Source organism: Candoia aspera, chromosome 13 (genome assembly GCF_035149785.1).
Source record: "Candoia aspera isolate rCanAsp1 chromosome 13, rCanAsp1.hap2, whole genome shotgun sequence".
Lineage (NCBI taxonomy): Eukaryota > Metazoa > Chordata > Lepidosauria > Squamata > Boidae > Candoia > Candoia aspera.
In genome coordinates, this window is record NC_086165.1 from 673,334 (window position 1) to 695,831 (window position 22,498).

The 22,498-nt window shown below is 46.4% G+C and overlaps 1 protein-coding gene across 2 annotated transcripts; it reads right to left on the reverse strand.

The window, feature by feature from the left end:
- Nucleotides 1–514: 514 nt before the first annotated feature.
- SLTM (SAFB like transcription modulator) lies at nt 515–21,900 on the reverse strand. 2 transcript variants are annotated; one of them, XM_063314015.1, is made up of 21 exons: nt 21,702–21,900; nt 19,032–19,119; nt 17,281–17,345; nt 16,758–16,928; nt 15,206–15,253; nt 14,229–14,250; nt 12,484–12,952; nt 11,867–11,916; nt 10,118–10,224; nt 8,540–8,689; nt 7,909–8,018; nt 7,445–7,602; nt 6,888–6,979; nt 6,044–6,207; nt 5,305–5,485; nt 4,563–4,687; nt 4,224–4,400; nt 2,955–3,266; nt 2,451–2,589; nt 1,580–1,740; nt 515–1,124 (listed from the first exon to the last, which is right to left on the reverse strand). In XM_063314015.1, the coding sequence occupies exons 1-21, from the start codon at nt 21,876–21,878 to the stop codon at nt 1,037–1,039; spliced, it is 3,054 nt and encodes a 1,017-aa protein (XP_063170085.1). In that variant the 5' UTR covers nt 21,879–21,900; the 3' UTR covers nt 515–1,036. The 2 variants fall into 2 exon arrangements, with proteins under 2 accessions (XP_063170085.1, XP_063170084.1); XM_063314014.1 differs by having other exon boundaries at nt 515–1,145; nt 21,702–21,898.
- Nucleotides 21,901–22,498: the final 598 nt, after the last annotated feature.

Below are 22,498 nucleotides of genomic sequence, written 5' to 3' on the forward strand. Positions count from 1 at the left end.
TATGCACAGGAAAGTGAGATGCAGCCCAAGCTGTAGATCCGCATCTCCTACACCCAAGCAATTCTTTGCAAGTTCCCATTTGCTAGCTCAAGGTCATCTAGTTGGACCTTAACGCTAGAAACTCACTTTTCTGCACAGCGAAAGCTGGAGATTGTCCCTCCATTCGCTAACAAAAGCTGTTCAGTACAGTACCTGGGCAAGAATATACTAACAGAACTGGTTGAGTAGAACCAGACAGAAGGAAAGAACAATTGGCATATTTTTCTGCCCCATGGAAATAAATGAGGAGGAAGCCTTGGTGTGAGAAAAAAGGCAATTGTGTTTTAGGGATTGACAGTACTATTTTTGAACTTGTGCTTTTGTACCTTTACCTATGTTATTTTCCAGAAACTATTACATTTTGTCATTTTTACTGCAATGTTAAACCTCTGCAGGGAAAGAAAACCAAAGATCTTTTCCTCAAGCGTGTGGGGGTTAGACAGCAGGGCTGAACGCATTAACCTATCCAGGCAGGTACCTGTACAGATTATGAAGTTTATTTTGAAAGGAGATACGTTGGTTTGGATACAGATCCACTCAGTGTAACAACTTCTGCAAAAATAGGTTACACAATACCCAGAAATGAAAACCACCATCCTTGCTTTCTACACACTGAACAGCAGGGGGTTGATGTACAGCTTAAGTTACCAATATATTTCGTGGTAAGTGCCTAATTTTCAAGCCTGACGTTCACAGAGCTAATGCTGGTCAGTTAAACTACTGGGCAAAAAACAAGCTCATTGTACAGTGTGCGCGTGTCTGCTTCCAATTAATTCAGGAGCTCCTACAGTGGGAGGGAACAACGCTCTTCAAAAGGTATCTTTTAACTACCCCAAACCCAACAGACTAACTTATTTAAAATGCCTCCAAAGTGAGGAAAAAGTAGCTATGTTAAAATAAAAATTTAAAAAGACCAGTTTTCTTATCCAAAGCTTTCTGTTCACAAGAGATTTCCAATAAGTTATCTTGAAACCAAGGAGTGAGCAGGTGCAAGGGCTCAAAATCTTCGTGGCGGTCCACTCTTAAATTGCTTAAATCCAGAACCGCTTCCCCTCTGCATGGAACTGCCCGTAATTTGTACGACTCTGTTAATGGGTGAAGAATTACTGGAATAAATTTTAAAGAGAAACAGCTGTGAGCTTTTGAAGAATGAAAAACTTGTTTTTCAGAGAGTGAACAAGATCAAGTCTAACAGCTGGGACACACTTCCTTTTAAAACACTGCCAACGGGGATGCCAAAATGGGGGAGTCATAAGAGACTGCTGACCCCTGTGTTAAGAATGACGGGAAGTACAGAGGATCAGCAGCTGCTGAGCTCGAGACAAGGCAACGCCTCCCCGCTGGGGGGCACCGGGGGCTTAGCGCTAACTCATGCTGAAGAAAAAGCCTTCCAAGTGTTGAGAGTGCCTGCAAGTTCAGCTATTATTTGGTATCGTATGTGGATTTGTTAATTGTGGACCGCAGGGCCTATGGCGAGTGTTAGCTCCTAAAAGATGTCAGGTGCAGATAGTGGGGTGAGAGGAAGCTGCATCAAGGGTACCTTGAGTGAGAAGACATCATGCCACCTCCAGCTCGACCATCTCCCATCCTCCTCGTGTCATGATGGTAACTGCTGCCCTGCGAACTGGGGCCATGCCACTCTTTCCTTGGTCCAGCATCACGGCCATGCCGCTCAACCACATGGCGGTCTTCATTATAATGCTAGGTAGGTAGGTAGGAAGGAAGGAAGGGTGGGTGGGTTAATCCACTGCAAGTGCTCCAAGACCAACTTCATGCACTTTGCAGCAGCATGCAGAAGTTTTGATGCTTTAGAAGGCACAGAAGAGACCTGGTCCATGGGAGAACAGCCCCAGCGGAAACATGTTTGGGTTCATATAAATGCTTAGCTCAGTGTCTACAGATGTGGGGTCAGTGATCAGTTTGATAGCCCCACAGCACAATGGTCAACTGAGGCATACTGCTGACAACGCAATCCAAAGTCATCCTCTGGCCATTCGCTCCTGCAGCCCCACCACCACCACCTGGGGCCTCTGAGGCCCCAACGGGTCTGAACACTTGGGCTGGGTTTATGGCTGCAAGAAAGAAGTGCTCAGTGGGGCACTTCGCTGTCAGGTGCCTGGCAAAATAACAATTTTAATGTGTTTCTGATCACATTTGGGCTAGTTTCAGGAAACAGTAATCCAAGTATAATTATTTGAAAATATTAACCATACAGAAGGGCTTAGGCCATTTCATACAGTAGTGTGCTATCGCTTGGATTACTAAATGACAAGTCTAAATTAAGGGAAGGGGTTCCAGATCCACTGGTGAAGTGGCTTTCCTGTTTCCCTGTGCAACAGGAACAAAATCAAGGCCCTGCTTACTGCCAGCCCATCCTGCAGCATCAACAGCTGGCGAGGGCAAGGGCTCACCTGCCCCCCGCTGCCCCGCTCCATCATGCCCCGCTCCGTCTCTCTGCCTCCGTAACCCGACGTGCTGCTTCGGCTGCCTGTGGGCGCCCCTCTCACCGCATGCCCAGAGACCTCTCGGCCAGATCGTTCCGTCCTTTCTCTGGGGAAACAAGAAGAATCGACGTGGCACTGTAAGCCAGCCCGCAAGCCTGTTTCTGCAGAGCAGCTTACAAGGCTGAACTGTGCATGCGTGCGACTGTTTCTCCAGGGAGGCCACTCAAGTGACTGCCCCAAGTCACGAACCCCCCCCGCCTGCTGCCTCCTGCAGAGATGCCCCTGACCACAAGCTGTGGGCTGTGCCTGGGCCACAAGATCCCAACCGAAGGACCAAGGCCTTGTTCTCCTCAGCCTGCTTCACAGTCACGCCAAGCCCTGGGCTGTGGCTCTTTGCAAGGGGAGCGACTGACCTCTTCTGGCATCCCCAACTTTTAAAGAGGCTATAGACCCCAGCTGGGCGTCTCTCACCTGGCGACCCGCTTGTCAGGGTTCATGCCTCCTTCCCCCTTCCAGGAGCTCTGCCGCGGTGGGTTGGGCCCAGGCTCCCGTGGGTGCCGACCATGAGGGATCTCGGGCCTCTCCTGAATGATCACAGTCCTCCTCTCGTCATGGTCTCCTCTCACCTCCCTCCTGTCGCTGTCCCGGAGTTCATTTCGAGGCTGAGGGGGTTCATTTCTCCTTGAATCAAAGCTTTTGGGGTATCTCTCAAATCCAGGCTCCTCCCTTCTTCCTGTCGGACGAGTCTTTTTGCCATCACTTTGACTGACAAATCGTTCACGCCTGATCAGAGAAGCAGAGTGTTTTCCGATTGAAGACCACTCCTCAGTTCAGCACCCACCGGACTGGCATGCCTGCAAACTGCTTCCCTGCCTAAAAACCATCCTCGGGTTCTGGCACAGGAAACGCCGGACTCCAAAAGAGTCTTGCAGAGCCAGGCGCAGCGACAATGACTCAGACAGGCAGACACGGTTTGCTACTATGTCATTCACACGAAAGAGGAACAAGAGTGCGACCTCCAATAAAGATGCTCAGGCGTACACACAAGCCTGCTAACTAGAAAAAGCCTGCAGTATCTGCACCATTTTGTGCTGCTCTTGTATAGCAAGTCAAGTACAGTTTGCTGCAGAAGGGGGGCACATGGCAAGTGTTGCTCTAGCTGGGAACAAAGACGGAGTGTGGAAATGCAAAGCATCCTAGATGCCAAGTTCTTTTAACCAGATGATGTTTATATATGTAATCATGATCTTATCATAACATTTTCCACACGGTTTTCCACACACACACAATACTTGTTATAAACACATACCAGGCTTTCTGGCATGCAGCTCAATGCATACTTAACAAATCTAAAATAAATATTTAACTAGAAACTTACTTCAGTAATTGATATATATGTATGTATGTATGTATGTATGTATGTATACACTCTTTATTAAAAGAATCCCAAAGCGATATATAACCGGATGGTAAAAAAGATGTTTGCCAAACCTTTACTATCATAATTCTAGCTATTATTAACATGCATGCTCTCTAGCTACCTGGTTTTTAATACCCTTCATAACGTGGCTACATGCCTCCCTAACATTATATTTTCCCGACGTCCCTTCGCCGAGGTGCAATGCTGCTACGTCTCCGCTGGGCTCTCTGCCTCTCCCACGCAAAAGGCCATTTCCCCCTTGCCAGAATTCTGAGTTGGTGGAGCCACCTCGGCAGCCACGGCCCCTTCCCCACACCCACCTGTCAAAGGAAGAGGACGGCACAGCCACAGCGGAGCCCTCGGGGTATCGCCCCCTGTCTCGGTGGTCAAAGTCACTAAACCGGCTCTGCTGCCGGCTGTACTCGGAGCCATGGCTGAAGCGCGCATCTGTATCCATGGACATCTTTTTGCTCTCATTCCAGTAGGACTCGTCTCTTCTAAAGAGGAGAAAAGTACCTTCACCCGCTGCCATCTCCCATTCAGACAGACACCACCACCCAAACTCACATGGCTTTAAAAAGTAGAGTCACGTGGAGGCCCACCTGAAATTCCAAACCATCTGCGGATCCTGCGCAAAAGGGAAGCAAGCAAGCACTCACCTGTGATCGACATCATGAGGCCGCTTCAGGGAGTTCCTCTTCTCTTGCTCGTAACGAAGTTGCTGCTGCTGACGACGAAGCTCTTCTCTTTCGCGGGCAATCCGCTCCGCCTCCTTGCGCCGCTCCTAACCGGAACAGAAGAGTTCACTGAAGACCTATTTAGGAAGAGGTGGCCCTATGGGGCAGGGATGCCTCAGATCTCTGGAAGGACTCTGCAGTTTCCTGGGTTCCTACTTCCTGCGGTCAGTGCCGAATGGTGGGGGCGCAGATACTGCCTGCTAACATCAACACTTCATCCAACAGATTGCAGAAAGACTAACGTTGCTACTACTGATGATCACATCATATATTAAAATGCAGAAGGACAAAATACGAACAGCATTATTCATAGAAACAACATAAAGGACAGCCAGTGATACTATTTTTGAGGGTTTATCTGTACTAAGAACAAAAGGTTAATCAGTTGATGTGGCCAAGACGCAGCTCCCGCATCACTTCTTCTAAAACTTTGAAAAACCACTAAATGCCGTAGATTGTTTCCTAAGCTCAGAGCAAGGCCGTTCTAGGTTTGGACACTTGCTAACTGGTCAAAACAAGGTTGGAACATTTTCAGTGAAGTTGGAGTGATACATTTTGAACTCAAACAGCTGTTTTGACCTGCGGTTCAAACATCTGGCACGCCTCTCCGCCATCAGACCAGCCACCGCGAGAAGCGAAGAGGGCCAGGGAGCCCCAGGCCCACCTGCTCGATCCGGATGCGTTCCCGCTCTAGGCGCTCCCGCTCCATCCGCTCCCGCTCCAGCTTCTGTCTCTCTATTTCCAGCCGCTCCCGCTCCCTCTGCAGCCGCTCCCGCTCTTCCCGCTCCCGCATCAGCCTGATGCGCTCGCGCTCGCGCCGCTCTCGCTCGGCCATTTCTCTTCGCCTGCAGGAGGCATTTCGGAGACAGGATGGCCTCAGATTAACGTTGGGCACGGAATGGCAAGAGGAAGAGACAGGGCTCCTTTTGAATTCACAATCTCTCTAGCGGGTACCCGAGGCAGCTCCCGAAATTTTAGAAGCAAAATGAAACCAATCTCAAAAATAAACAAACCCTGGTGAATATTACAAGTAATACTAAAACTGATATTGAAACGTCCGTTGCATATTTTAAAACGCTGCTAGGTGGAAAATTCTACGGGACACCACCTGTAGAAAGACCACCCCCCACCTTCTTGCCTCCAACCGCAGCCTGCTCCGCCACAGGAGAGGCCAGAAGAGGTGGGTTCCCCTCCCGTTTATCAGGTCGCTGAGACTCACTCTGGCTCCCTGGACTAGATTGCAGCCAGAGTGGAAAAGGAGGTTGGCCAGCCCTTCCCCGGACACTGCAGTGGACTGTTTGGATTCACGCTCTCCATTTTTCTTGCTTCAGGAGAAACTTAAAGCAAGGAAGGTGTTCATCTGTCCCAGTGATGCTTCAGTGGGAGCAGCTTCAGCGGCCTACCTTCTGAGCTCCACGGCACGCCGTATCCGTTCTAATCGCACAATGTGTTCCCTCATTCTTTGCTCCTTCATCTTCTCAAAAGGCAAGATGTCCTTTCTGCCTCGGTAGTCTCTGAACTTCATTTTGTCTTGAAGAAAACGCTCTTTGTTCCTTAGCATAGGTGGCTGGAGACAAGTTTTACAAACACCAGATTTAGAAATGCTTGTTCACATCCTTACTACGAACTAGTGCATTAGAAGCGGAAATCACCTTTTCAAGACTCAAAAGGCCTAGGAGTTACAGCGTGCAAAATGTTTCACATCGAACTATTCCAAGAGCAAAGCTTTGTAAAATGTCCTGTGAAGTTGCTGTTTTGAATACAAAATTCTCCAAACACCCTTAGTACTCTGGATGTCTTCTGAGCTCAAAACACACTGCTGATGGCTTGGAACATTTCTAAAACACCGGCTAAAAATAGCCATTTTGCAAAGTTTCACACGTGAGATGGTTGAAAAGAAAACGTTTTGCACACACTGTTAAGTTCAACAACAACAACAAAAAACCTAACTGGCCACTAAGAACATTTTATGACAAGAAGTATTTTGGATCACACCCTCATCAGACAGAGGCGTCCAGCTGCTGGTGAAGCACTTCTGCAGAAGAGCCTGCCTCCTGGTGCACGGGAGGTCTTTTGACAGCAAAGAGCAAAGCAAATCTGACCACATCCGCCTTCAATCTTGTCAAACTAGCCTCAGAGCTCTGCTGTTTGGATTTATTTGCAGATCTTGGTACTTCCACTTACAGGCTTAGAAAGCCATGCCCACTCCCCCATTTCTCAGTGGCTGACGCTTTGTGTTTTACTCACCTTCTCAAACCTTCCCCTTCTTGTGGTCCTTGGGTGAATCTGATCTCCTTTCGTTTGGTCTAAAATGACCATATGACTTGGACTTTTTGCACCTTTATAAGGAAAGCGGACGTGTTTAACTCAAAAAGAAAAAAAAACACCAGATGGATCTACAGCCTTGCCCCTAGGAAAACAGTTAGCAACTGGGTCTTTCAGCATTTTAAAATCAGAACTAAAAACAGAGGCAGTGCCTTATTAACACTGCTGACGAAGTCTGATTAGAAAATTTAATGATATTTCATTGGAAAAGACCAATGGAGAATCTCATGCAGCTTAAGAAATCAGGCCTTTTGTTTTCACCCGATGCCCTCCAGATGTATTGGATGTATCCTCTTTATGGACAGGGAGCACAGCAGTGGACCCTTTTAGCCAGACAGGGGGGGAGGATGACAGTCCAATAAAGATGGAGGCATCTGGCCAAGAACGGCCAGTCTGAACAAGGCCTGGGGCAGCAACGGGTGCCCATGGCCACCGGGTGCCACACGCTGGTCTCTAGGCAGGGAGGCCCCAGCACATACTCAGCCGCTTCCTCTCCTCGGTTGTCTTGACAGGCTCTTGGCTCGGGCAGCCGGATCCACTATCGCTCTTCTCCTCCTTCCCATTGGGCTTTCTCGTATCCTTGCCTTCCTTCTTCTCGGATTTATCAGCTTTCTTATCCTCCTTTTTGGAGGGAGTCCTATTAACAAAGGAGTAAGAACCATAGAGAGTGATGAACTCGCTTCCGGAGAAACTCACATTTTATCTCAAGGAAGATGATTGAACTACGCGTGACTAAGTTTTGTATTCTCTTCAAGGCAAGTTTTTCATGGCTCTCATGCCTGAAGTTTCTGAAGCTGCAGAGTCAAAGCCAGGGGGGGGCATTTGTGTTCTGCAGAGCTTCCAACCCTTCACCTGCTGAGCAAGGTCAGGATTAAAACTAGCTCTTTGCAAATAATTTATACAGCTAACTAAATTCAGGAGTGTATTTGTGCAGAGCTCTTACTTGCTGGCTTTGTCACCTGATGTACTCTTCTTTTCTCCAGGGTTCCTACCAGAGCCAGATTTCTCATCGCTTTCTTTCTTCAGCTCCTTTTTGGAAGGATCACCTTTTACCTACATACACGTGGTTATGAATAAAATGGAGCATTTAAGTATTAAACACCAATTCCACAGAATCTCCCTGCACTGAACTAGAATGTTCCCACAAAAACAACTTTGACAAGGTCTCTCCCCTTTCTCGTTACATGTTCGGGCCAAAGGCTACCGTTACAGAAAGGCAGAAAGAGCAGCCTCCACACTGGGCTCCAAAGCAGTGCCCTGGAAGCGCCACAGCTTCTGAGCTGCTAATGGCCTCACTATCCCCCTCCACAAAACAACTGACTGATCTCCTGGCTTGTTTTCACACCAAGCCCCTTACAGGAACTCTCTTTCTCAACTCTGCAGGCCCGGGACAAGCAAACCAGCTTTCCTGAGCAAAGAATGGCTGGGCAGCCAAAGGTTTCTTGAGCGAAACATGTGCAGGCTACCATTAAAATCAAACAGGTGGTACAATCTTTTCTCTCCTCTCTTCCCAAAGAGAGCGCGTTTTCTTCTCCCTGCTCTAGAGACCGCTGGTACCGCGCCATCCCACCTACTTTCTCAACAGAAATCTGCTGCCCGTGGAGCTCTGTGCGGTGAAGGTGGGCAATGCACCTTGCCACTTCTGTGCTTGATGACATGGTCACAATGCCATAGCACTTGGCCCCAGGGCTTCGGGCACTGGTGACCACTTTTGCAGCAAGGACCTACAAAAACCAAGAACAATCACGAATTAAGTTCTGAAATTAAGGTATCGTTTTGCTACTCTGAACCCTGGGACTGAATACTCAGGACATCAGCAGCTTGTCTTTGTTTGGGAGAAACCAGTTCTACTTTGCCGGTCGCCACCTCTTATGACTTCTCAGTTTGCCTTTCTTGGCCCCATCTGTCGGACTGCTGGCCAAGAGAAGAGAGTTTTAATTACAGGAAATAATGTCAGGGAAAGAGGAGCCCTGCTAAAAAGGACGCCTTCCCTAGGAATGCACTGCAAGCAGCCTGCTTGGTTAGGAACGTCAAGAAGAGTTAGACTGTGTGGCTTGGCTAGGTGAAGAGGGCCACTGTTCCCAGCCCCTTGGCCATTCAGTGAAGCACTCTTGCTGATTCAAGAACCGCAATGCATGGCCTGTGCGCAGGTGTGCAAACCTCCATTCCTTCCCTTATACTTAACGTTATAGTTCTTCTAGTATGTGATGTCCCTGTGAATGCTGCGTACCCTCAAGTGCTTATGCACATGGGAGAGAAAGGAGGACAGATCGAAGCCCCAGGAAGTCTCTCCCTCTCTTTTCCTGGTTACCCATTTTACCAACACAAATCACGTACTTCAGCATCACTACCTGCCTCTTAGAAGTCAGCATGATGTCAGTTGCAACGTATTTTAAACTCCAGGCACTACTTTCTTACCTCTTGACCACCCCTGCCTCTTTAACCAAGAAAACATGACGGCACGTAGAAAGGAAGGGCAACATCATTTCCTATTATGTAACAGTCCCCAAAAGAGCATGAACAGCACAGGGGCTGTGTGACGCAGCACCCAGAGCCGTGGGTCCACAGCATGTGGGAGACGGCAATCCAAATCCCTCCCTGGCCACGAAACAAATCACCCTCCTTATCCCGCATCTCTAACATGGTTCAGTCACCTGGGAAAACACAGAATAAGCATCTATCTTCAGAATCACACAAGGGAAGGCTGGACCATGCTGGAGACTAGCCACAGAATCCTGTGGATGTACTACAATGGATTGTACTGTTAACATAGCCTAGCAAAAAGTCAGAGTCCTATCAACATTCAGGGTTGAAATGCTGCTGGATAAACCATTATTTTTCTCCGTGAGATGGAAAGTTGTACATCCATAAATATCCAGCACATTTAATACAAGTAAAATGGCCTACCACTTACTCTACTTGACTTCAAAAAGTCCCTTTTTTGCCCTCAATTTATCCTTTAACCTAGAAAAGCAGACTGTAGTTCAGTGGCAGGAAGTCATGGATTCAGTCTTAAGACATGAAAAAAATCTTTTAATATTTTCATTTTATTTACGCAGCCCGCTGGTGCAACGCTGGATTGCAACCTCAAAGTGTCAGCCCGTTCTCAGCTAAGCACACCTGTCGGATGACCCCCTCAAGCAAAGCCGTACCTTTCCATATTTGCCAAAGAGATTTTTCAGATCAGCGGCTTTTGTGTTGGATGACAATCCACTAACCCATAAGTTCTTAGTGGAGCTGCTCCCGCTGCTGGCACTTCCTATGGTGAAATTCAGCAGAAAAACGTTTCAAAGTCAGTTGGCACAAATATCACCGGGGTAGTGAAGGGAAGCAAAACATGCTTTCTTTTGACAAGAACAAGGGATGAGATCTGAAGGTTTTGTGATCAGGCCCAACCCGTAACACGTATACCAGACTGCACAAAGCAGCCATCCGTGTAAGATGACTTGCTTTTGTTAGGAAAAAAACTGGGGAAGATCCCCTTCCACCTCTGCCCAATTCAGCTGCCAGCCCAAGGTGCCGAGAAGAGGCAGGGGGCAAGTCCTCCAGCCTACCACCACATGGCCTCCTGGGTCTCTGCTAACTCCGCTTCTGAGCTGGGTGGTGCCAGGGACAGTGAGGGAAATCTGTCTCTTTAAACCACTGGGTCAAGTACCCGGATATTTGTTGGTACGCTTGCATCAGGCCTTGTTGGCTGAAGGGCTTTTTCAAGTCCACATCAACATTTTTTCCACTCGCAACGTGGTAGGACTAAGATTTTCAAACAGGAATATGCGTTTTTATACAATCCGATGACTTGGTGGAGTAAAGTATGTAACTAATACAAGCAGTCTCTAGCAAAAGAAATTCCCTAGAACGTTACACGACTGCATCTTCCCAACTGCAATTTCTCCCTTTCCCCACCAATGCTCACACTGCTCAAAGACTTGTCTATTTCTCACTTGGCACAATTGTCTTTTTTTTTAATATAGGTACCCTTTACTTTGTTATCCTTATGAACTGGCTGACCTCAGCTTTGCAGGATATATGCCAAAGACAAACTGTTTAATTGTTCATTTAAACAATTTACTTACATGGGCAAGAATTTAATTTACAACATTTTAAAATTGTTCCCGTAATAACTTGCTTATGATCAAAGCATTATTTTTCATGTTTCAGCAAAGAACATTGCTTCACTGGAGAGGCTAGATGTAAGGAGATGTCATTCTCTCCAAGAAATATTTGTCTATGAAACTTCCTTTTGAAATTATCAGTATTATGTTAGCTTTCAGCATTCCACAAACTCCTCTTACTGTGGAAATACAAGGGAGCAATAACGTACCACCCACTGCACTTCTTTAACTGTATCATCAAGCACAAAACCCATCACGTTCACACTCCTGATCACCATTGCGTTAACGAGACCGATCCGCAGCACCCGGAAGAAAATTTCTGCCTAAGGGCCACCCTCCTGCCCCAAGTTAACAAGGAGCTTGGAATTATTTTTCTGGCAAGGCAGCTTTCTCTTAGGACCACCAAATGGAAAGCAGGTCCAGAGACCCCGGGGAGACGTCAGTCTTCCCCTAATTTTCCATTCCTTCTTCCTTCTTTGCGGCCCTTTGAAAATGTAGCAATAAAGCTACTTCCTCTCCTCCAAGAGAAAGGGACTCCGCCGCAATTTGAAAACAAGCAGAGCCAAATCTCCCAGCTGAGATGCAGCCCGCTTCTAATCAGGCAATGAGAAACGGCAAGCCAAACCTTCTGACAGAAAGGAAGGAGTTGAACGGAGTGAGAGCACTTCCCGCTCTCGGTTTCGGACGTGAGACAGCCAAGCAGCGATACTCGTGAGGCCCCGTGTCTCGCCCACCGGCCCACCCACGCCCAGGTCAGAAGGTTCTCTTTTACCGCGGACAGGGCGTTACCTTTGTCATCTCTGGAAGCACTCTTGCCTTCTCTAGACTCCTTTGCCGAGCTAGGAGGAGGAACAAATCAGAGGCTGAACAGGCAGAACTCGCTTGTCAAGAATCTTACACTATCAACCAAATCATTAGGGGGGGGGGGAGAATGAGGTGTGTGAGTAAAAGCAGGGATGCACTGCAACTCGAGGAAAAGTGATTTCCCCGCATCACGGCTTCTTGCACTGATTCTCCCCAAGATGCCCGAAGATCTAGATTTTCTGACAATTTTATTCAGTGGATATATGGTAATCTTCTCCACATTTCAGGACTGGGACTTGACTTCATTTTGGTGTTTCTTAGAACTGAGAGTTGTTCATTATCATCACAAGGGTACTTAAAACTTGACTATTTGAAAAAACAAAAAACAAAATGCTGTCAATTCGTCAATGCAACCAGCAGGACAATGCATATACGGAGATCCCGATTTTTAAAAAAAACACAGGTAACTTACGGCCATCAAAATATTTTACAGGCAGGAGCATAAGATACTAATTATAAGTTTCCTGCTGCTACCACCTTAATGCAGAGTGATCTTATTGAATGCTGGCAGTACCTTAAAGAACTGACATAGAAAGACAAACCTCTTTGCTTGACCAGAGGCCCCAGCAGACGAGGGGCCTTTCTTCAAAGCATCCTTGTCTTTGTCTCCAGGTTCTGCTTTCTTCGAGCTTTCTCGGGCTTCCTTCTTGCCAGGGTCCCCCATCGCGCAGTCTTCCTTCTTGCCATCTTTATGGTTCTTGGTCATCTCATAGTCTTTGCCTTCTTTCTCCAAACTCGGTGCAATGGCATCCTGCCCATCTTTTGACTTCCTTGCTTCTGAATCTGTAATTTTCAGATTTTTACCTGTTTCTAGAAGGTCATCCCCATCAAAATCCAGAGTGATGGCATCTTCGGCCTGGATTGTAACCGATATGTTATCATCGTCAGCTTCTTTCACAGACACGTTAGCTTCCATCTCTTCGTGAGCCGAGTGATCAGCCTCAGCTAGGCTCTCTTCTGAAGGAAGAGGCTTAGAAACTTCTTGTGTACCATCACCAGAACCTGCTTTATCTAAGAGGATTTAACAGGAATAAATACGGCAAAACAAGAAGTTTAAACATTTTCATATGCATAAGCTAGAAGAGAGGACCTAGAAAATACAAAGCCAGTTATGAGAACTGATGGAAGGTTAGGGAAAGAACATAAGGGGCATTAACATATAAACCATCCTTTACCCAGGATCACTCATTCTTCATGGTAAGCAAATTCTCTAGGCAAAAACACCAACTCTGAACAGGATTCAGACGACGATTCCATCCAGAAGATACCTGTTCTTCGGTACAAGTATCTGGCTTCCACTGCCGGCATTCACGTGCACATCCGTTTTTCTTCGCAGCTTCACGTGGCGGCAACGGCTTAAGTCAATGTCACTGCACTTCTGGGTATAAATGGGTTCGTATTCCCATCCGCTTCTGATGGCCCACAGCTCAGTAGCGGAACACTTCACGGTCCTGCAACTGTCATCCTCTCTGTGTTACCTCTTGTTGCCAGCTGCATTGCCATTTAAAAGACTGGCTGCATGTCTTCATGTACACAAGCCAAAGTTCACCAAGGATTTACTCTCTTCATCCAAACTCCAAGTCATCAACATTCTCAATCCTGCCATGGGTGTCTGTACCAGCACTCTTACTTTCCATAGAGAGGCTTTGGTCATGGGAATCCTGTAGCTTATACACATAAGCGTCCCTCTAATAATGGCATCTTTTCATTGAAGTCGCAATCATTCCATCATGTCCTTTAGTCTACAATGTGCAAGATCCTTAAGCAAGCTCATCAGAGCAATTTGTTCGCATGGGTCTTGAGAATTTCACCCAGTGTGGTGTTTAGGGGCATCACTGATGAGATTACTCTTTTTCACTTGTTCCAAAATTCCTCTTATGGTTTTAAAGAACAATGTGACAATTGCCAGAGCGTGAAAGTAGGGTGTGGTCCATAATCTGAGTGGCCCTCCAACTCCATTCTGTAGAGTATTTAATTCTCGCTGGGCAGCTATCAGTTACTGCGGTGCAAGGTACGGCATAGACATCAAGACTTACCATATCCACAAGGCATAAATCAAAAGAATTTGGCATCCTTTGTCCAGTAAGGCATATGGCAGGCCCTATGTGTGAATCCACTGAAGTAACTGAAGTTGAAGAGTCCAGCCACTGTCCTTGGCAGAGGCTCTTACTATCAAGATGACTTTTGAGAAGCAAACCAAGGCATTTGCTATTTCCAAAGGGTGGGGTGGGGGAAGCAACCTCAAGTATATTAGTACATTCAAAACTCTACTGAAATTCAAACATACCTCTCTCATTCTCTTCTCCATCCTGTCAATTAAAAAAAACAACAAATAAACATTCTGAATTGAGATTCAAGTTACTAAGAAAATAAACTACCATTAATTTAAAGGAGCAAAGATATGCCTGTTGGAACACCATAAAGGTTCAATTAAGGTTTTATCCTGTTTATATTAACGGAAGTCTATATTCCATTGAATTTTCCTTATTCTCCCATCACAGCTATAATTAATCCATTGTTTCCATTAGTTTACCTAAAATGGGAGATTCAAAACATATACTAGGATACAGCTGGGAAAGGCACTGCCACTTCCCTGTTGCCAATTTTTCAAAAAGTCAAGAAATTCTCAAAGAAAATCAGACAGCGTATCTGTGCTGAGTGTAGTATTTGGGCAATCTGAGACTTCTCTGTGAATATTGATGCCTGAGGTACAGAAAATCAGCAAACATTCCTTTTCTCTGATTAAATCACTTCAACTTTGTTCACTTCCCACTCACTTCAACAGAATGTGAACAATGGTTTGACTCTTTCTCTTGTGATGGATGTCTTCTGATCACAAAAGCAGACATCACACCCTTACTGAATCAGAAACACTCCAGGTCAAGTAGCAGGGAAAGGGAAAGGGAAAGGCTCTGGAAAGGGCCCAAGATAAAAGCAGCAATGATCTAGAAATGAAGCCAATACAAAATGATTATTTAAAGAAACCCTAGGTTTCATGTCATTCTATATCAGGAATGGCGATCATGGCTTGTCCTTGAAATCACTCCTAACACACACACAGCTACAGGCAGTGACTTCACCATTCGTAAGAAGCACCAGGTATCTCCAACATAAAAATGGACCACAAAGTCAGAGGTGTAAGAAACTTTTCTGACACTGCAACAAAATCTCAGACTCCAAAACAGGCCAACAAATTTATACTAGGTTAAATGCAGGTATCGCCAGCTTCCCAATAAACCTATAAAAAGCTATTTAGGAACTTACATGAGTAGGAGCAAAGTTGTCATCTTCCAGATCTTGAACATCAATGCACTAAAATGAAGAAATAAACCAAAGCAGGTTAAATAAGTTGGTTGTACTATGAATACATAAAAATCAATGTATTACTACTAAACTTACATTTTGACAACTGATTCTAACAAGCTACCGTGAGTGTGTTGCAGTAAGTGAACAGGAAGGCATCTGAGCAACACCTGGTAATCTGGCAAACTTTGCCTTCTTGTGATTTCCTCTAGCACAGCAGCCCTGCCTAACACGTGATGAGCACCAAAAGATGCTCACAGCGTCTCCATGCTTCACTTACTGCACACTGTGCAACCACCACTTTAGACTTCTTCCAGACCCATTTATGTCACTGTTTCCTCTTTAGAACATCAGCTCTTCCAAAGCACATTTAAGTCAAGTCAATGAACAGAACTGGACAGCTTAGTTAATGGATTACTGTCTCCTCATAAACTGAGCTATAGCTAATAATATACAACAACAAAAATCTCCTAAACAAGGAACTTCCTTTAACCAAAATGCAATACTGAACAGAGTAACAAGACAGAAGTGCTTCTCTTCCATGCCTTGTCGGGGTTCAACGCTAAACTCCAGCTAACCTTCACAGTAACCTTTTTAGATATACTATGCTAATGCAGTAAGGGAAAGGTTAACTCAAAAGACAGTAACATTTGATATGGGGGATTCACAAACTATGGTTGGAACAAAGCATTCCTACCAAAGCACAAAGAATGCTAAGCCAGGGAGAATCATCAAGGAGTCCAGCAACGTCTGCAGCTAACTCTGCAGAGGGCAAGAAGACATTCACCCATCATTTCTTCAGGAAGAAAAACCACTTTTCCCCCTTAACCGTGGACTCCTAACATGGTACTTCCTTCCTTCCTTGTTTTTTTTTCTTTAATGAAATGCATATTTGGAAATGGGGTGGTGAGAGATGAAGACGGTTTCTCAAAATCAGGATGAAAGAATGCAGAACAACAACTATTAAACCCCATTAATCCAAGAAACATCTATTTAGCTCCTCAGCCTCTGCTGAGACACTGAAAATAAAATTGATATTGATAGGTTGGCCACCAAATTATAATTTATGCCTTTTTTCTGATAAGCAAGAAAGTTCAACCTGGGCCTTGCACCATGCAAACAATAGCCAAAGGCAACCTGAAGTCTAATGCTTCACACAGTAATGCCAGATCACCATGGCAAGTCACCTCTAACCCAAAGGACAGCAGCTGCCAAAATAATCAACCTGATAAAAGAACCTCTGGAGGCCACTTGGATCTCAGGTGACAATGCTCAATCAGGACTGCCACCTTTCTGAAGCAGGACACAGTGGGAAGGGCACTCAACTAAGACAACAGAGATTATCCCCATGGGAAAGGGGGCAAGAGCAAAGACCAACAGCATCACTGCAGCAGAAGGAAACAATAAGAGACTAGGTGGCCTTTCTTACTAGTTCACAGAATATAACAGTTGTCATCTTCCGTCATCTGGAAATTGGGATAACAGCAGTCTGTTTAAGGGGTTTTGAGGGTACCTGGTTTTCCAACTCTTTCTCTATCTGCTTTAAATTAGTTTTCTTCTTATCGGCATGAGGCAGCACTGGAGCATTCAAGGAATCTTCTTCATTTTCAGCAGATTCTTCAGAGTCTTTCAATTCATCATTCCCATCCTGATCACTCGCATCTTGAGCTTCCAATTCACATTCCTTTCGATATGAACAACATTTGACACAGCAGAGGGAAATGGCCGATTTAGTGAGAAAGTTTCTCCAGCAAATTAGGAAGCAACTCATGCTTCCTGAACTGAGCTTTCCTAACACCCTGTTATCACTGACATTTAAGTTCACAGCCCAGTTATATTGTGCAAGAAGAGCAAGGATAGCAGCTCAGAATCTCTTGTAAATATTTACTCAGAAATCAAACAAAACTCTGCATTTCATTGCAATTATCAAGCGTGCAGAGGAAACCTATGAATGTGTATCAGAAGCTCTAATGATCTTTTCTGTAGGAAGAACACTCAGAATCAAATCCCCAGCTTTGTTTCTCATACAATATTACCTTGACCAAGGAGTCATCTTCCACTGAAGCATCGCCACTTAGTTCATCGATTTCCTGCTTTTTACCTAGAAGCCAGGACGTGCTAATGAAAATCTTGTATTCAATATTTATTTCTCAAATTTCTACTCCAAAACTCTCAGCACAATTTACTTATAAAGTAGTTATAAGAACGTCCTCATCAGTGAAAGCACAACATATTAAAATACAGAAGCAGCAACAGGCTAGAGGCATGCAAAATATTTTGAATTTGGAACACACCATTTTGCATTCCAAACCGTCGTTCCAATGTAGCCAGAAGTGTCCCAAACTTGATAGAGCCCTGTTTTGAACTCAACACCTCTAGGATGTTCTGAACAGCTGTTTCAAACTACAACTTTTGAACCCCACTATAAGAATCCACAAGAGTAGCATATCTAGTGCTGTAGGAAATCTCAGACTGGATTCAGAAACTGTTGTGACAGTTTGTGTGTGAACTCAACCATTATGCGCGTGTGTGTGAAAAGGACACTATTTCTTAGTTTGGTATGTAATCTAAGTCACCTTCAATTCTGGGCTTTTTTTGCCAAAGAGATCCTGCCGTAATAATCAGAAAGTAAAGGATGAGTGTTGTAGCTTGACTTTACCATATTGGTAAAGTTATTTAAGTTACCCAACTGAATTTTCTACAGGTGGCAAGGCATCAAATTTCAACCTCAGTTTAAATGAACATGCTTATTTCAAATGCAAAATCTGAACTAGCGCAATGAGTAATAATAATAAATAATAATAGCTGTAGCTCTGATCCCATTTTTAGGAATCTGAAGTTGTGTCTCAATGATAATTAGGCACTGCAGGTCATCATTAACAATGATGGAATAGTCCTTTCCTGAATGATATCCTCAATCATTGGATATTTAAAAACAGAAAATCAGTGAGCTAACACACCCTCAAATTTGGCACAATTTTTGGTACTACTTCCCAGAAGCAACTTAAACTAATAGAGAAATATATTACTCTTTAAATGCAATCACAATCTATACCATCAAATGACATGCAATGCTTACGTACTATTAAATGCAACATTAATAATAATTTATGGTAAATTGAAAACATCTAACTGAACTAGTCTAACTAAGGAACATCATGACCACTGGCACCCATAGACTGAAACTTAAAACAGCCCCATCTCTGTTAAGCTTCTGAAAAGCCTTAAAAACGTGGTTCTTCCATCAATCCTGGTGATCCCATGGTGAGCCTGCAAAGCAGTTGTATGTGGCTAAATGATGGTTGTTTCCTGCTACCTTGATATTTTTTTTGTTTTTTGTGTTTGATGTTTTTAATATTGTGATTCAGCTCTGATTGTTATTCTGCTGGTAAGCAGCCCAGAGGCACTTTTTGTGAGAATGGTGGAAATATAAATTTGCTAAATAAATAAATAAATACTCTGACCGTTGGCCATGCTATTTTAACCACATAGTGAGAGTTAAAGTCCAAAACATTCACATCTGGGATTCTAATCCTTGTAATAGGACTATTGGACAGCAATTTTAAAAAACCAATTGAGTGGCATGAGATTTCTATTAAGGAACAAAGGGGAGTGTTGTCCAAAAGTATAAGACAGGGTTTGGCATGATCCTGATCAAGGCCAGCAGACTTAGTTAGCATTTTAGCACCCAGGATGATAATTTTTATTCATTTTAAAATATTTTTCTGTAAGTAAACAACAGACTTTTTGATCAACATCAACAAATTACTTTTACTCAAGTTCTAACCTTTTCCTTTGGTTGGCTTCTTATTCAGTGCATCTGCTGAAACAGCTATTTCTATATTATCAGGGTCTCCTCCTTCCTCTTCAACAGCCTAATAGAAAAATAACAATAATAAAAGGATTGTTTTATACTTTTATCTTAATCTTGAATTCACTATCATTTAGGTTTGGCACATACAGCATAAACTTCAAGTTAACTGCACTCTGGAAGAAGCATTTGAAGGGGGATTCCAAAACCAGAAGAGTGACATCCCTTATACAAGGGAGTGTACTATGAATTTAGAAAACGGCTCCAATCAGAAAACAGAAAACCTCCTCATTCAGTCACACACAGAAATAAAGGAGAATAGGTCAGAAGGGTGAGCACTTTGTCACATTTAACATCTATGAGCTACCTAGAGTCTCTCTGAATTGAGGCAGGGGTAAATCACAGAAATAAAATCAATCAATAAAAACAAAATATTTGAATAAACATCACAAATAACTGCCTTCATCACTAAATGAACAATAAACTAAATTCAAGATCCAGAAGTTGTCTTTCAGATGAACATTCTTCTTAGCAGCATTACCTGGTTTCAATTCAGCCATTGTAAATATTGTGATTTGCTGATTTCCATCAACGTTCCCATTGACAGCTCACGTGTCCTCTGTACAACAATGAGTATTAAGTCCTATTTTCTCATGACCATATAATGAATTGCCAAAAGAAATATTGTATATGTACGTATACATACACGTACACATACATAAATCTTCTGGGTAAAGTGTCTACAGTCGATTTTTTAGCAAATAATCCACAAAACTGATAATGCTTCAAGAACAGGCTGTTTCGCATCAGAAAGCAATTCCTACAGTTCAATTCTTGCTAGAAGCTTGAATTCTATTTCAATTTTGGTCACCTATCAAAGATGAGCAGACCCCACACTGAGCCAGAGCTGCACTAGATGACTTCTAAAGCATCTTTTCATAATTCTCTGATAACAAAACCCCAAGACTATGTTGAAGAAATCTTGCCTAACATTTAAGTTAACCATTTTAGAAGAGGAAAAACTACTCTGTCTTAGCACTTGGTATTAACCATGCTAATAGACTCACAAAGCGGAAAGGGGCTGTTCGGACCTTAGAATTCAATCAACAGCATACTTAGTATTTTAAAGCACCACAGTTCTTCAGAGCAGATGCTCTAAAATGCCTTGCCATTTCTCGACTCTGGGTTTGCTATCTCCTTTTAATGGTGAAAGATCATATGCTACACTGTATATTTTGTGGAGAATTTGTCACTGCAGAATGTGTATGCTTAAAAAAAAGCAAGCACAGACCTTTCCAGAGAGACAAGGGCTGTTTAATACCAGGCAAAGTGGATGAGTTTAAAATTAATGACCAGTCCACATCTTTGTTCAATATTCTTAAAGATCAGACCAGACTGCAGAGTTCAGGTAACTAAGAAAAACTAAAAAGGTGAGCATACAAGACCTCTCAAGTGAGTACAGAAAACGTTATTTCCAGTGAGATCCTGGAACAGCTGGCCCCAGCATCACACTTTTAACAACTCATTATGCTTGGTCTCAAAGAGACACCCAACTTTTGAATGGACAATTGTTTCCTACCACAAGATAACACAATACTCCTTGGCTTCAAGCAACTTTTTTCCCCCTACAGTCTCCTTCAAGTTGAGTTTGACTCTTGCTGACTCCATGGACCCCCGCCATGAAAGGGCATCAGGGCACACATAGCTTCCCGCTATCTTCTTCTGAAATATTCTTCAGTTTCAGCGGAAGTCTGAACCTTCAATCCTGGCATCCCCCAGTAGTGCTGTGCCACGCTTTTGATTCCAAAGAGATGTTTCCCAGTATGCAGGGCCCGTTACCAACTTCTGGGATGGCACAGGCACACTCTGTGCAATTTGGGGAAAAGGTGTTCTTGGTTCAGATAGGTCGTGAGCACGCACGCCCAAGGCACCTTACCGCTTCCACCTCCCAATCCCGAAGAGCCTTGGCCGAGCCTGACCCGGCTTTGCTTCTCAGCCCGGACCAGGCGGCCCGGTTTAAGCGCAGCACCCACAACTAATCTCCAGCCTCGGGAAGACTGACTGCTCGGCCTCTGCCGGGGGCGGGAGGCTCGGCTGAGCAGCAGCGGGTCTTGGGGGTTGCGGGGCGCCTTCAGCCTCCGAGGGTTCCCCTACTACGGGGGCCAGAGCACCGCATTCAGCCAAGAAGGGGGGCTGAAGAAGCAACCCGAGTCCGCCTCGTCTCAGGCCGAAACCAACGTCGGGGCGCTGCGGGGGGCGCCGCGCTCTCCCCGCCTCGACCACCCCGCCGGCGGGGAGCCGCCGCGGGCGACTCCCTGTCCTCGGAGGCAGCGCTGGGGCCACCCCGGAGGACCGGGGGACCTCCTCGCAGCGGCCCCCTCTCATTCCTCGCGGCTCTGAACGCGGGGAAGGCGCTCCCGCTCCGGCTTCCCGAGAAGCCCCCGCGACGGCGGCCAAACTTCGGGGCCCGCAAGGGCGGACCCTCCCCTCCCCCTCCCCCTCCCCCCCCGAAGAGCGCCGCCGATCCCCCTCCGCAGGCGGGCGCCAGGCGTCTCCCAGGGCCGCAGGGGCGGCGCGGGCGGCCGGGTCGCTCCCCCGGGCCCTCCGCGGCCCCCTACTCGGGGGGCAGCCCCGCCCCGCGCGCACCTGCTTGAGGCGGGCGATGAGGACGGTCTTCACCCCGGCGGCGTCAAGGCTGCGGCGCTTCAGCTCCGACTTGAGGTCGATGACGCGCAGCTCCGCGATCCGCTTGCTCTCCGGCGGCGTCGGGCCGGCGGCGGCCGAGCAGGCGGGCGCGGCGGCCCCAGACGGCGTGGCGGCCATTTTGCGGCGCTTCGGCGGCTGCGGCCACAATACGGCGCCCCTCCCCCACCCGCGGCCTCGCTTGGCGCCCCGCGTCGGGCAAGGACCCGGATGCCGCCGGGGTGCGCATGCGCGGGGTAACCACCGCCTTGGCCAGGCGCCGCGGCTCTTCCCCCTCCCGCTCCGGAAAGCGCGTGGCCCCGCCCCCGTCCCCTTTCCCGGCCGCTGATTGGGCGGTGTGGCGCCGGGCGGGCGCTTGAAGTCGGAGGGGGCAGGTGGGCGGGCGGAGCTGCGGTCCGGCTGGTCCGGCCTGGCCTGGGCTAACGCCGCGTGTGAACGCCAGCCGCGGGGAAGCATGGCTGGGACGCATTGTTTGGAACCGCGCACCGGGACCGGGACGCGCGATGCCCCTGCCTGCGGCCGGACTGCGGTTCGGCGCTGCCGGCAGACGCGCGGGCTCCGGTTCCCTTCCCTCTGAGTCCCTCCGAGCGCGCCGCGGCTCCCTCCCGGCAGCCCAGGAGCTGGACTCCACGGGCCCGCTCGCAGCGCCCCTTATCTCCGTGCGTGTACAACAACCCGGAGAGGTGGGCCATCCAGTTCCCGCAGGCGGCGGCGCCGGCCGCGCTCTCCTTCGGCCGCGA

Bases quoted from the DNA above. Each gene is read 5' to 3' on its own strand.
- SLTM (XM_063314014.1), bottom strand. From the start codon at position 21,878: ATGGCCGCCACGCCGTCTGGGGCCGCCGCGCCCGCCTGCTCGGCCGCC. The intron at 12,953-14,228 runs GTATGTTTGAAT...AAATCCTCTTAG, and splicing joins TGGAGAAGAGAATGAGAGAG to ATAAAGCAGGTTCTGGTGAT. The intron at 4,688-5,304 runs GTGGGCCTGGGG...TGTTCCGGTTAG, and splicing joins AACGCATCCGGATCGAGCAG to GAGCGGCGCAAGGAGGCGGA.